General features: G+C 39.1%; 1 protein-coding gene and 1 long non-coding RNA gene across 9 annotated transcripts in view; one reads left to right on the forward strand and one right to left on the reverse strand.

Moving 5' to 3' along the window:
* Positions 1 to 5,506: 5,506 nt before the first annotated feature.
* LOC107968139 (uncharacterized) lies at positions 5,507 to 13,129 on the reverse strand. The gene is made up of 3 exons (XR_001709083.3): positions 13,042 to 13,129; positions 5,952 to 6,027; positions 5,507 to 5,594 (listed from the first exon to the last, which is right to left on the reverse strand). It is a non-coding gene; the product is annotated as an uncharacterized LOC107968139 (long non-coding RNA).
* Positions 13,130 to 13,298: 169 nt separating this feature from the next.
* The window catches only part of NUBPL (NUBP iron-sulfur cluster assembly factor, mitochondrial), a 290,038-nt gene continuing 288,391 nt past the window's right edge, over positions 13,299 to 14,945 (forward strand). For 3 of the 8 annotated variants that reach the window (XM_009427629.4, XM_016925967.3, XM_054666450.2), the window contains exons 1-2: positions 13,315 to 13,477; positions 13,998 to 14,145. In XM_009427629.4, the coding sequence (XP_009425904.1) occupies positions 13,370 to 13,477; positions 13,998 to 14,145 (256 nt within the window). In that variant the 5' untranslated portion in view covers positions 13,315 to 13,369. Of the gene's footprint in view, positions 13,478 to 13,997; positions 14,146 to 14,945 lie in introns of all 8 variants that reach the window. The other 5 variants (XM_522815.7, XM_016925968.3, XM_063792828.1 and 2 more) reach the window with 5 other exon arrangements.

Raw genomic sequence — 14,945 nt, forward strand, 5'->3', positions numbered from 1 at the left:
TGCTGGATCAAATGGTGTTTCTAGTTTTTTATTGTTTTGTTTTTTTTTTGAGACGGAGTCTCCCTCTGTTGCCCAGGCTGGAGTTCAGTGGCGTGAACTTGGCTCACTACAACCTCCGCCTCCCGGGTTCAGGTGAGTCTCCTGCCTCAGCCTCCCAAGTAGCTGGGACTACAGGCACCTGCCACCACGCCCAGCTAATTTTTGTATTTTTAGTAGAGATGGGGTTTCACCATTTTGCCCAGGCTGGTCTTGAACTCCTAACCTTGTGATCTGCCCGCCTCGGCCTCCCAAAGTGCTGGGATTACAGGTGTGAGCCACCGCACTTGGCCAGTTTTAGTTTTTTGAAGACGTTCCATATTTTCCATACTGGCTGTACTAATTTATATTCCCACCAACAGTGTAGAAGGGTTCTCCTTTCTCTACATCTTCACCAGCATCTGTTATTGCCTGTCTTTTTGACAAAAGCCATTTTAACTGGGGTGAGATGATATCTCATTACGGCTTTGATTTGATCTGATAATTAGTGATGTTGAACATTTTTTAAAAACCTGAATATCTGTATATATTTATTTGTACATCTTCTTTTGAGAAATGTCTATTCAGATCTTTTTCTCACTTAAAAATCAGACTTTTTTTTTCCTGCTTTTGAGGTGTTTGAGCTTCTTATGTATTCTGGTTATTAGTCCCTTGTCAGATGGGTAGTTTTCAAATATTTTCTCCCATTCTGTGAGTGGTCTCTTCACTTTGTTTCCTTAGCTGTGTAGAAGCTTTTTAGCTTGATATGATCTCATTTGCCCACTTTTGCTTTGGTTGCCTATACTTTTGAGTTCTTACTCAAGAAATCTTTGCCTGAACCAATGTCCTGGAGCATCTCCTCAATGTTTTCTTCTAGTAGTTTCAAGTTTCAGCTCTTAGATTTAGGTTTTTATTTTGATTTGACTTTTGTGTATGGTGAGAGATAGGGGTCTAGTTTCATTCTTTCTCACATGGACATCTAGTTTCCCCAGCACCATTTATTGAAGAGACTGTTCTTTTCCTAATGTATGTTCTTGGTCCCTTTATTGAAAATGTGTTGACTGTAAATGCATGAATTTATTTCTGGATTCTCTATTCTGTTCCATTGGTGTATGTGTCTGTTTTTATGCCAGTACCATGTTGTTTTGGTTACTATAGCTTTGTAGTATGATTTGAAGTCAGGTGGCTTTGTAATATAATTTGATGCCTCTAGCTTTGTTCTTTTTGCTTATGATTGCTTTGGCTATTCTGGTTCCTTTGTGGTTCCATATAAATTTTAGGATTGTTTTTTCTATTTCTGTGAAGAATGTTATTGGTATTTTGATAGGGTTTGCATTGAATCTGTAGATTGCTTTGGGTAGTATGGACATTTTAACAATATTGATTTTTCCAATCCATGAACATGGAGTATCTTTTTCCTTTATTTTTTTCATCAGTGTTTTACAGTTTTCATTTTAGAGATCTGTATTAGTCCATTCTCACACTGCTATAAAGAAATATCTGAGACTGGGTAATTTATAAAGAAAAGAGGTTTAATTGGCTCATGGTTCTGCAGGCTATATAGGAAGTGTGGCTGGGGAGGCCTCAGGAAACTTATAATCATTGTGAAAAGTGGTCATTGTAGAATGTGAAGGGGAAGTAGACACATCTTCACATGGCCAAAGCAGGAGGAAGACTGAGATGGGGGAGTTGCCACACACTTTTAAAAAACCAGATTTCATAAGAACTCTATCAGTAGAACAGCACCAAAGGAGGAAATCTGCCCGCATGATCCAATCACCTCCCATCAGGCCCCACCTCCAACATTGGGGATTACAACTCAACGTGAGATTTGGGTGGATACACAAATCCAAACCATATCAACTTCTTCTCTTTCTCCTTCTCCTTCTTCCTCTCTTCCTCTCCTCCTTCTCCTCCTTCTCTTCCTCCTCCTGCTCCTCCTCTTCCTCCTCCTCCTTCTCCCTCTTTTTTTTTTTTGACGGTCTCACTTCCATTGCCCAGGCTGGCATACAGGGGTGCAATCTTGGCTCACTGTAGCCTCAACTTCCTGGACTCAGATGATCTTCCCGCCTCAACCTCCTGAGTAGCTGGGACTACAGGTGCACACCACCATGGCTGGCTAATTTTTCGTATTTCAGTAGAGGGGATTTTGCCATGTTTCCCAGGCTGGTCTCAAACTCCTGGGCTCAAGTGATCCACCTGCCTCACCCTCAAAAAGTGTGAGCTGTTGTGCCCAGCTGAGATCTTTCACTTATTTGGTTAAGTTTATTCCTAGGTGTTTTATTTTATTTGTGGCTATTGCAAATTGGCTATTCATTTTCTTAGTGGGATCTTTTGATGTGCAGAAGTTTTAAATTTTGATTATGCCTAACTTGTACATTTTTTAAAATGGCTTTTGTGTTCTGTGACACATCTAAGAAACTTTTGATCACTCCTAAGTCAGGAGTAAATGCTCTCATTTTGCACTTTCTCAAGAAATTTTAGAATCATCTCATTAATTGCTGGGATTATGATTGGGGTTTTGTTGAATCTATAGATAGCGTGCAAGTAACATTGACTTTGATATTTTTAATTTGAGATTTTCAGGAATGGATATCTATGTTGGTCGATGTATTTTAATACTTTGGCGAAAGGAAAACAGGGTCTGATCAGCCTTCTGTGTTTTAGGCAAGAAGAGAGCCTATAATAGTCTACAAAATACTTCTATTTTGTGTTGTTTACTCAGAAGGACTTTGGACAACAATTTCTTTGACTGAAACTGGGGTCAGAGTTGCAGACTCCCTGGAACATGAAAAGTCAGTAATCTAGTTCCCAAAAGGCAGACAAGAAACTATTCCCAAGATGAACAAATGATGAGAATAGAGGTAAAGGTGAAAATGATGGTAAAGGTGAAAAATCCATTTATAACACTTCAATTTGTGTTCTTTAAGGAAGAAAATATACCTTGTGCTTTTTCTGGTCTGCAGCATCTCTAAACTATTTGCCTTTATTTTCTCAAAAGTATTTTAGGAACAGTGAAGTTACACAACTTTGTTCTCTTCAGTTCTTATTTTAATTCAATATGAGCTTGGAAGAAGAATCTACAGATTATTTCATTTAATCCCTTCATGGTATATGAAGTAAACAGATTTAGAGTTAAATGATTTGTCTGAGGCCATGCGGCTAGTTAGTAGCAGAGTTCTGACAACATCCCAGGCTTTTCTATCTCTCTACTCCACTGATATTTCCAGTATGCATTGCTTTTATAATAGCTAACCACTCACTAACTCCTGATCCCCTACAATGTGCCTGGCGCTGTGCTACATATAGGTGATATAAATTATCATTATAATATACTTTTGTTCCTCAAATACCACATAGCTCTATGTAATAGAAGACATATGAAAATAGTAAAAGGGGCCAGGTGCGGTGGCTCACGCCTATAATCCCAGCACTTTGGGAGGCCAAGGCGGGCAGATCACCTGAGGTCAGGAGTTTGAGAACAGCCTGGACAACATGGTGAAACCCCGTCTCTACTAAAAATACAAAAATTAGCTAGGTGTGGTGGCAGGTGCCTGTAATCCCAGCTACTCAGGAGGCTGAGGCAGGACAATCGCTTGAGCCGGGGAGGCAGAGGTTGCAGTGAGCTGATATCATGCCACTGCACTCCAGCAGGGGTGACAGAGCAAGACTCTGTCTCAAAAAAAAAAAAAAAAAAAAAAAGAAAGAAAAAAGAAAAGATTGTATGAGAGAGACCTGACATAGGCTAGCATTGCTAACTTCAATTTATAAAATGAAAACAATCAAACTGCACCTTAAATTCATGTTCTATTAAATAAAATGTTAACTGTTAAGGAAGGTGAAGTTTAATGCTTGATGAAATTATCAGAGAAGTCTATAGAAAAAGAAAAATTTGAGACAGAATTTCAAGGAATGATGGAATTAGGAAGGGTAGAGGGATTATAAACTATTATAATTGGGACACAACAAATATGTTAATAAAAACTTGAATACCTTATAAATTAAAATGCAATTTCAATGCAGTTCAAGACAAGGACATTACATATGTTTATGGGCTTCTGAAATAAATTACTTTTAACTAAAACTAATGAAACACAGATTTATATGAGAAGCTTAGAGGTAAATTAAGTCATGAAGTAGGCATTCAGATTTCTTTCTGCAGAAGTAGTGATATTTCCCCCAGGCACCTCTCTTATGGTAGCTGATCCTAAGGGAATACTCTTTTGTCAGTAGCATGCAGTAGTCCTGTATAGGTAATAAGAGATCTCCATCTCGCTTTCAGCAATTTGCCCTAAAACAAATAATCTAAACTCTTTGATTCCTCATTTCCATATGCAGTAATAGGACTAATAATAACTGCCCTGTCAATCTCATGGCAGTTGTGAAAATGAATATGTACAATTTTTATTTATCAATTATGTTACACCTCAATAAAGCTGGAGAAAATGAGAAATGTACAGATTATGGTTCAATGAAGATTCTATGAAGGTATTTTTAGGGACAAAATCTGCAGTGTTGTCTGCAGCATTGACTTGGTTGTCTCCAAAGATTATAATAGCATTAATAATATTTTTCCTTGGGCTTAGATAACTCTATGGTGTCTGTGCAGTATGATTAATTGAATGCTTCGTATGTACTGAATCTTTTTTCATGAACTAGGCTGATTTACAATGATACAGTTAGCAGTTATTTAGGGTGTCACTGGAAAATTCTTGTTTATATTACTTTTTATTTATACATTATGTACAAAAAATTGCCTTCTTCATGCTTGTATCCATATTATTTACATAATTGAAGAATGATGATGAACTGCTAATGTAGACAGAGAATGGAGATGAAACTAATTTCTTATATAACCACTGAAGAGAAGACTGGTCATGGAGAGAAGAGTAGAACAAGAATTATAATCATGTTTAATTTTTCTTTCACTTGGAAATGACTTGAGTGGGTTCAACCATTACTAAGAAAAATATAATTTGATTTGTGAAACAAAGAGATTCTAAGAATCTCTTTGTTTCACAAATGTCTCTATTCTCTAGTATCTAATATTAAAATATTATTTTATGGGGTTGGCAATTAATATTATAAAATGAATGAATTATTAATAGTTAATAACATTTAATAACTCTCAACAAAGATTCAAAATACACAAAGGTTTTAATTTTGTAACAAAATGTGCAATTTTTTCCACAAATGGCAAAAAAGAATTGCTCACAAGAAACTATACCTTGATTGTAGACTTATTAAAATCTAGGTTATTGAGTATTAGTTATCTATTGCTGCATAAAAATTGCACAAACTTGGTGGCTTAAGACAATATGCATTTATTATCACACAGTATCTGTGGGTCAGGAATCTGGGCACAACTTGAGTCCTTTGCTTCATAATCTCTCACAAGACTGCATGGAAGAATCTGCTTCCAATCTCACATGGTTGCTGGCAGAATTCAGTTTCTTGCAGGCTGTTGGACTGAGGGCATCAGCTTTCTGTGGCTATTGGCTGTCCTTTGCTACATGGGCTTTTCCACAGGGCATTTCACAAGATGATAGCTTGCTTTCTCAGAGCCAGTTGAGGGTCTCCTAGCAAGACAGATATACCATGTTATGTAATATAATCATAGAAGTGATATCTATCAGTTTTGTTGCATTTTATTGATTAGAAGCAAGTTCTATGTCCTGCTCACTCTCGGGAGGGACTTACACAAGGGTGAGAATACCAAGAGGTGAGGATCACTGGGGGCCATCTTAGAGTCTGTTGAAAAAGAATGGATTAATTTGACATATGGTAGAGTGAAAAGAGAGGGTAAACTCAGATGCTTATTAGCAATTCATATCCAATTAATTCTATAATCCAGAAGCAATTGGTGGGAATGGCTTAATAGAATTTCCAGTTAGCTATATAGTATCACAAACTAATAAGCACAAGGTGCTAAGTACATTATTTTCTTCTTCTGTGATTCTGCTCTGTCTCCAGTGCTGTCAGCTGTGAAATGAGAAAGCCTTCCATCAGACCCTGGAAAAGATGTAAAGAGCTGTACTTCAGAAAAATATTGGAGAAAAGTACAAATCTTAAAAAAATTTTTTTGAGTAGTGCATTTCATCAGCAAATGCTGTCAATTTTGTTATACTGGTAACAGATATCTATGGAAAATGAAATTCTCAACAGCACATTGCCAGCATGTTCCCCCACAAAAACAGCCATGGTTAAATAAAATAGAAATTCTTGCACATGATTAGAAATTTGCAAAAGAGATTAAATGTGGCATTGATATAATAAAGCCTTTGATTAACTAACAAAACTTTATCAGGTATCTAAAAGAGCTGTTCGAATTTCTAACCAAGTCAGAACACCAGCTATTACACTCCTTAAAACAATTATGCCCCAAATTAACATCTTATACGCAAAAACATTTTGTCTGTTTTGAAGACTAACAAAGACTGGAAAAGCATGAGAAAGATGAGTAGTTATCACTTCAATAGTGTTTGGATTATTGAGTTATGGTTAATTGATGGTCTTTAATAGGATTTACAAAGCTAGTATCATAGACGGTCAGGGAAATCCTCTTTCCAAACATTATGTAGTTAAGTCACAGAAGATGCTGTGGAAAATAGACCCAAATAGTGCCTATAAGTATAGTTGGTATGAATTGAAGCACTACAAGCAGTGATAGAGCTGTGTGGAAGACAGAAGACAAACATCACACTTTTAAGTTTGCCGATCTACCCTGGAATAAATTGATGTTACAATCCTTGATGTTTGTATTTCTGCTCTGTTGCTCTAAGTGAGAATATAGGATGTACTTTGAGAGATTACAGTAAGTTGTAGGAGTTCCTCACTCATATAAATGGGTTGAACAGGGCCAGGTGCGGTGGCTCATGCCTGTAACCCTGGCACTTTGGGAGGATGAGGTGGGAGGATTGCCTGAGCTCAGGAGTTCAAGGCCAGCCTAGGAAACATGGGAAGACCCTGTCTCTATGAATGAATGAATGAATGAATAATAAACAGATTTAATGAATTCTGGATCTGCTGTATTTATCGCATATCATGTATAATATCTTTATGTATGGTTAATAAATTCTAAATAGAAAAGGTTAATAAATGAATCAACAAGATTGGGTACCAGAACAGCAAGTAGATAAGATATTATCCAAGCCACACGATTATAGAGAACATCCTCACATTTTGGTAGCAGCATAAAACAGACAAACATCTACATTATCTCATTTTTCCTGAAGAAAACAGAACTTCACATGAGCTGAAATGAATGCTTGATATCATGATGGGTCTCTGTCATTGTCCTTGGTATGTCCTCTAAAGTAAAAACAGGAAAATCCTCTTCTGAATACCTAATGAAGTAAGGTTTCAGCAAAGTCTTATAGAAACTTATGTTCTCTAGTCTCTAAGAATTGAAAGGTGGGAGGGGCTTGGCTAAAGGAATACTTGTTTGGTACTGGAGAAAATGAAAAAGCAAAAACATGGGAATTCTGGGGTTCCGTGCCTCGCAAATATTTGTCTTGGGTGACAAACTTTTTTTCCAAATTCTGATTGTGTGGCTCCTGTTTCAGGATGGGCTCTTTGAAGCTTTAAACGTTAATCAGAGACTATATTCAGGTGTAAAGCAAGCCTGTGACCTTTGTCCAAGGATTCAGTTCAGTCTTGTAAATCAGAAATTCAAATGTCAAATCATTCATGATTTATTCAGCTTTGGATATGGGCATTTAGAAACACATCCTGTCAAAGTATAGAGGTGTATTTTTAGTCATTTGAGGCATATTCTCTGAAGTCTATCCCATCTACAAAGACACATACATTTCCTTTATGTAATTTTAAATTATAAGAATGGGGAACTTCTTTGGCAGGACTAGTTTATGCCAGTTAAGATGCTGAAAGGCCAGCAAAGTCTTTGATAGGGGAAAGGCCATGAATTTCTAGATCACATTTCATATTGAGAGAGTGGCTCATTGTGGGAGCTATTCACTTAAACAGATTTATTGTATATTTTAATGTGCAAATTAGTATTCAATGTAGCTAAGAGACAGTTTCATGCTTGGAGCCATGAACAGGGAGGTTTGAAAACAAATCACAGTGTGAGGCAAAGTAGGGTCAATTAAGGGGGTTGCCATTTAGACAAGTCCCATAGATGGGATAAGGTTTTCTTTTTGGTGAGCCTTTGGACAGGATGAGAAGGTCAGTTGTGGACAGTAACCTCAAACTAAAGGAACTGAAATAAGTTTCTGAGCTTTATTCAGTATATTCAACAGAGACAAACTGTCCAAGATACCCTATTCTTTCTTAGTGAGTTGAGCAAGGGAGTGGATCACACGTTCTCAGCTGACATTGACACAGCCTGAGGCCTATGGAAAGGGAATGAGGTAGGCTTCTTATCTGTGAGGGAATCTGAAATTTCAGTGAGTCCTTAGTCACCTAAGAAGGGTTGTCTTTTGGGAGGAACGAGGGCAACCTTACAGGTATAAATCCTTCCTTTTTAGAAAACAATACAAGGTATTACTCTACACATAATTAGGAGATATTCAAAAGAATCTTCTTTATTTTGATCAGTATTTATTTATTTATAAATTTCTGTCAGGGTGGGGGAAAATCTTGTTCAATACAGATTCCACCAGGATTGTAGCTAAGTCACAGAAAGCCTATGCAGTGTCCAAATATCCACATGCTGAGGTGAATTTCATCTTCAAGGTATTTATCTATGCATACCAGCATCCATGGAGATGCTAATAACTAACCATGCAGATTGTTGCCAAATGTTCCCTAATTCTTGACCTTAAGGACTCTTTAGGATCAGCATTCTCTTAGCCACTTTGTGGCTCACTCAGATCTATCTATCTGCCTAAACATAACACTCAACCATTCTTATTCTGTGGTTCTGCCACTGCACTGAGCTCCACCTGGTAATGGGGACATTGATTCTGTTGTTTTCACATCCCCCAAGCTGATTTGGGGTTCTGTTGTCCCCCCTCCCCACTAGAGATTAATCTTGGGTGAACAGGAGAGAGGTAGTCTCAGAGTATGGGAGTCCTTCTTATTTGCTCTAACAAGCACAGATTATTGTAGCTCAAATAACAGAAATCCTAGCCAACAGTGGCTTAAATATCTCACATAACCAGAGGTCTGGAAATGCAGACCAGGACTGGTATAGCAGCTTAGTTATACTGCCAAGAATTCATCTTCTTGCCATATTTCCTCTTTGTCTTCCTCAGCTTTTGGCTTCTATTATTGTGGTTGTCATTATTGTGCTTTTCATGTTCACAAGATGACTGCCACATCTCCATGTCACATCCATGGTCAAGGTGGGATAAAGGAGTTAGCACCAACTACGTTCCACTCAATCAGAAAAGCAAAAGCTTTCTCAGAAACTTCCCAGAAAAATTTCCTTTTACCACATTGGGTTAGCCAATTACAAATGACTGGTACAAGAACCCATGGATATTTAAGTTCTCAGTTTTCTTCGGATTCTCTTCATCCCTCATAATCCCAGGAAACTTGATATAGTCTGTCTAGGACAGATACTAACTTGGCTCATTGACTACCCACTTCCAGTCACATTCTCCATTGCTTTCCTCTACTCTACAGGTTAGAGAGCTCTAAATGCTTAATTTCTCAGTTTTTCTTGGTTCTAAGGATGGTCATGTGACCCGGTTCTAGCCAATCGGGGGTGTGTGTGTGTGTGTGTGTGTGTGTGTGTGTCTTCCTTTCCTGAATAAAAAAGGCAAAGGCTCACTAGGAAATTCTCTTTGTCATTCCCTTCTCTTCCTATATGGAACATAGCTTTGATGCCTGAAGGTACAACAAACATCTCATGACTGTGAGGGGATGAAAATGGATACCAAGGATACCAAGATGATGGAACAAAAAGAATTGATTTGGAACATGACGGCACTATGGATTCATCGTATTGGACCTCTGTGATATAATTCTGAACTTTTCATATAAGACTAATATACCCCTACTTGTTTAATACAACTGTAGAGTTATCTGCTACTTGCAGCCAAATGTAATCCTAACTAATATAGGCAATAAATCATGTTTTTATATCACTATGTAGGTCTTCCAATCTATTGTCTTTGCCAGAGCTGTCTCCATTCTTCTAAAAGGTCCCAACTTCCAAAATTCAAAACCAAGAAAACAACCTCTTTTCTCTGACATTTTTATTGGGTCAGACATTTTGCTGTGTCAGAAAATGATTCCATATAATTTGTCCAAATGGGGAAGGGCTATGCGAGATACAAGGAATTATAGGGAGAAAATTATTGACACATATTTAAAAATATATCTCAGCATAGTTACAAATACACAGAAACCCATCCAAATTAGACTAAGACAGTAAATTTATTGGGTGGATGTAAGTATATCTTATGGACCTAAGGATAGGAAGTCCGGTTGAACCTCATTATGAACTGGAACCAGGAACTGAAAAGTTATGAACCAGTGCAGCTCTTCTCCCATTCCTCTATGGTAACATGATCTCTTATGATCTACTTTCTTCTTCTCTCTTGCATTGGCTTTATCTGCTTCTGCATGCACATAGTAGAAAATAGTAATTTCAACTGTATTAGCTCAAAGACAAACTAAGATTGACTAACATCTGTTATTTTTATTTTCCAGGCTCTCTGGAGAATTAATCTGATTGGTCCATTTTTTGGTTGTACATCAGTCTTTAGTCCAATTAGTGACCTTGGGAATGGGGTCAAATGACTTAGCAATTCTTAGGACCAAAGGAGAATACCCTTTTGAAAAGAGGCCATGGATATGTATATGTGTGTCAGTGTTTTTTGGAGAAGAAACATCTCTACTACTCTCCTAAAATTTTAATCTGGGGAAAGGTAAACCAAAGTAATGATTCAGCCATTCTACAAACATTATTCTCACTTGCTCCTCCTCTTATGTTTTCTCTCAGGGAATTCATCTAGTTTCTCATGTCATAAACCTCTACACAACCAATGATTACCACAATAGCTAACAATTACTAACTATGTGACAGGTGTTCTACATGCATTATCTTAAGTTCAACCTCACAACAACCATAGAAGTAGGAATTAACTATTTTATTGATAACAAAGTGAAATTTAGAGATGTTAAGTCAAGCCTTCAAGAGAGAGACCTCATGTCTCCTTGTCTCTGATCTTGCCCCGCTGATCCATTTCTTTTTTAACCCAGTAATCATAGTGGTATTTCTAAAACACAAATCTGATGTTACTTTCCTGCTTAAAATCCTTCTATAGTTCCCTTAGGATAAAGTCCAAATTTCTTTACAAGATATATACAGCCTTTCTTGATTTAGGCAACCTCCATCTAACCAACCTTCACTCCATCCTCATCTCTTTTAGTCACTTTGTCCTAAGCTGCACAGATCATTTACAGTTCTTAACAATCCAGAAAAGAAATGTATTTTCTACTCCTCTTGTGTTCTCTCTTCTTTTCTCCCTTCTTTCTTTTTTTATTTTTATTTTTGATATCTTTTTTATGTTTTTATTTTTATTTTTTAGTATTTATTGATCATTCGTGGGTGTTTCTCGCAGAGGGGGATTTGGCAGGGTCACAGGACAACAGTGGAGGGAAGGTCAGCAGATAAACCTGTGAACAAGGGTCTCTGGTTTTCCTAGGCAGAGGACCCTGCGGCCTTCCGCAGTGTTTGTGTCCCTGGGTACTTGAGATTAGGGAGTGGTGATGACTCTTAACGAGCATGCTGCCTTCAAGCATCTGTTTAACAAAGCACACCTTGCACCGCCCTTAATCCATTTAACCCTGAGTGGACACAGCACATGTTTCAGAGAGCACGGGGTTGGGGGTAAGGTTATAGATTAACAGCATCCCAAGGCAGAATAATTTTTCTTAGTACAGAACAAAATGGAGTCTCCTATGTCTACTTCTTTCTACACAGACACAGTAACAATCTGATCTCTCTTTCCTTTCCCCACATTTCCCCCTTTTCTATTCGACAAAACCGCCATCGTCATCATGGCCCGTTCTCAATGAGCTGTTGGGTACACCTCCTAGACAGGGTGGCGGCTGGGCAGAGGGGCCCCTCACTTCCCAGACGGGGTGGCCGGGCAGAGGCGACTCCACCTCCCGGACGGGGTGGCGGCCGGGCGGGGTCTGCCCCCTACCTCCCTCCGGGACGGGGCGGCTGACCGGGCGGGGGCTTTTCTCTCTTCTTTCATCTTTCTTCCTCCTACTCTCTTCTTCTTTCTTCTTCCTTCTTCTTTCTTCTCCTTTTAATTTCCTCTTCCTCCTTCCTCCTTCCTTCTTTCTTCTTCTTCTGACAAGGTGTCACTCTGCTGCCCACGCTGGAGTGCAGTGGTGCAATCATAGCTCACTGCATCCTTGAACTCCTGGCTCAAGCAATCCTCTTGCTTTGGCCTCCCAAAGTGTTGGAATTACAGGCGTGAGCCACCATGCCTAGCCTTAGCAGTCCATTTCTAACCTCTTTACAACAATCTCCTTGCCATTCTCCCAGCTAACTTCTACACATTATTCAGATTCAGGATTCAGCTTAGATATTACCTAATTTAGAAGCTTCCCCTGATTGAATTGAGTGCCCTTTCTTTGTATCACTTTGTCCTTTCTCCTGTATCCCTCAATGCTTTTCTCCTGTACTTATCATATTATACCGCAATTTTTTTGTTAACTTATTCTGTCTTTTGCACTGGATTATAAAGCCCTTTAGTGGAGGAATTATGTCGGTCTCAATGCTGAATATTTTAAGTCTACTGTAGTACTCGGTACATAGTAGTTGCTCAACGAATATTTGTTAAATAAATGAGTCTTAAGTCTGGAAGAACTTGCAAAGTTCTTTACCAGGTTGCTGGTAAAGCAACCTGACCTTTCTTTCAGGGAACTGTCAGCAACACAAGCCATGAATACCAACGCAAAACAGACTCTCACTGTAGATCACACAGGAAAAAATAAAATAAAAAGGTAAAATCCTTAACGGTGGTAGTATTTAAATGACCATATACTGCTTAGTAAGAAATCCTGGAGTCATTTTCAAGGTCCCCCATTTCCTACTTTTGTTAAGCTGGGTCAAGTCTCTTTAAACTTTCTCCGTTTTCTTGTCCATAAAAAGAGTATACTAGGTAAGTCTTCTGTCTACCTCGGGACTTCTGTAAGTATCATAAGAGATGTTGTATATGACAACACTTCACAAACGTTTAGTAAAACGCTGCAAAATGTTTGTAGCTGGCTATAAACAAGATCATGCAGATTGGGTTCCTGAGCCAACAAACCAAAGAAGACCGGTTGCTAGGAAGAGAAAGCCTAGCGTTGCTCCGTGACGTCATCACTCCGCGCCACCCGCGACAGTTTCCCAGCAGGGCTCACAGCAGCGTTCCGCGTCATGGGGATTTGGCAGCGTCTGCTGATTTTTGGTGGGGTGTCGCTCCGGGCTGGTGGCGGGGCCACTGCCCCGCTTGGGGGAAGCCGAGCGATGGTTTGTGGGCGCCAGGTCCGTGGTGCTGCAGGGCACGGGGAAGCGGGCTGACAGATGCTGGGCTGCAGGGCCGCAGATGCCCTGGCATTGCTTCTTGCCAAAGACTCGCCTCAGTTCCTGAGACCCCCAGTGTGCTGGACGTGCCTACTTTTCAGGCAGACCCAGGCTGAGGCGTGGCGGGACTTGAAACACAGTTAGAACGTAGATGTGGTATTCTACATTGCTTTCTTGGCTTTGGGTTATTTATCAAATAGATTGAAGAAAAGCAAAACACGTGGAAGCCTTATCTCCGTAAAGAGGCAGCGTTTTTACATTTTTAAACGTTCAGCGTATCCTGCTAGAAAAATTTCAATTTAAGCAATGTGTCTTTACAATTGTTATCAGTAGTAGTAGGTAAATGTCTCCATAGTGAAGATGAGCAGAATTAGAAAAGAAAGCCCTCTTAATTGCAAGCCCCAGATTGTTTTTACTTTTACAGTGTGATGATGGAGATGGCTTATTTAAAACGGCTTTTTATTATTATTATTTTTTAAAGTTGTCTGGCGCCGGGAGTGAGACCCTAAAACAAAGAAGAACACAAATCATGTCCCGAGGACTTCCAAAGCAGAAACCGATAGAAGGTGTTAAACAAGTTATAGTTGTGGCTTCTGGAAAGGGTGGAGTCGGAAAATCTACTACAGCAGGTATTATAGGGTATTAATTCTATTCCTGATTAAGAACTTATGCCAACAGACAAGTGCACACTATTAAAATTATAGTTTTGTGTTTTAAAAATTTATTTGTGAAGTTCCTAACATGTGATTCCTTAGTTTCAGGAGTTGGTAGCGGGTAGACGCTTAGATTTTGGAGTTAGACAGAAGTAGGTACTAGCCGGGTCTCCTACCCCTTAACTCAGGAAAAAGTGGTCAGATTGTACAGCAAATCTTCAGTTCACTTAACTGTAAAATGGAGATAACTTCTTTCATAAGATGGTTATTCAAATTGCACAAGCTAACCACTTAGCTTAGTGTTTACTAGTGTTCAATAATTGGTTGCTGTTATTTTTAAAACATCTAGTAACTTTTTTTTTTTGTTTGTTTGTTTTGAGACGGAATCTCGCTCAGTCGCCCAGGCTGGAGTGCAGTGGCGCAATCTCGGCTCACTGTAAGCTCCGCCTCCCGGGGTTCACGCCATTCTCCTGCCTCAGCCTCCCAAGTAGCTGGGACTACAGGCGCCCACCACCACGCCCGGCTAATTTTTTTTTTGTATTTTTAGTAGAGACGGGGTTTCACCGTGTTAACCAGGATGGTCTCCATCTCCTGATCTCGTGATCCGCCCGCCTAGCCCTCCCAAAGTGCTGGGATTACAGGTGTGAGCCATCGCGCCCCGCCTATTAGCTCATTTTTTCCCATTTTTATCAGAAGGGAATTGTGGAAGAATTTGTCAGATGTTTTGGAAAAGTTAAGATTTACCAAATATTGTATTTGTGGTAGATCCCTAATCC

This window comes from Pan troglodytes, chromosome 15 (assembly GCF_028858775.2).
Source record: "Pan troglodytes isolate AG18354 chromosome 15, NHGRI_mPanTro3-v2.0_pri, whole genome shotgun sequence".
Classification (NCBI taxonomy): Eukaryota; Metazoa; Chordata; class Mammalia; order Primates; family Hominidae; genus Pan; species Pan troglodytes.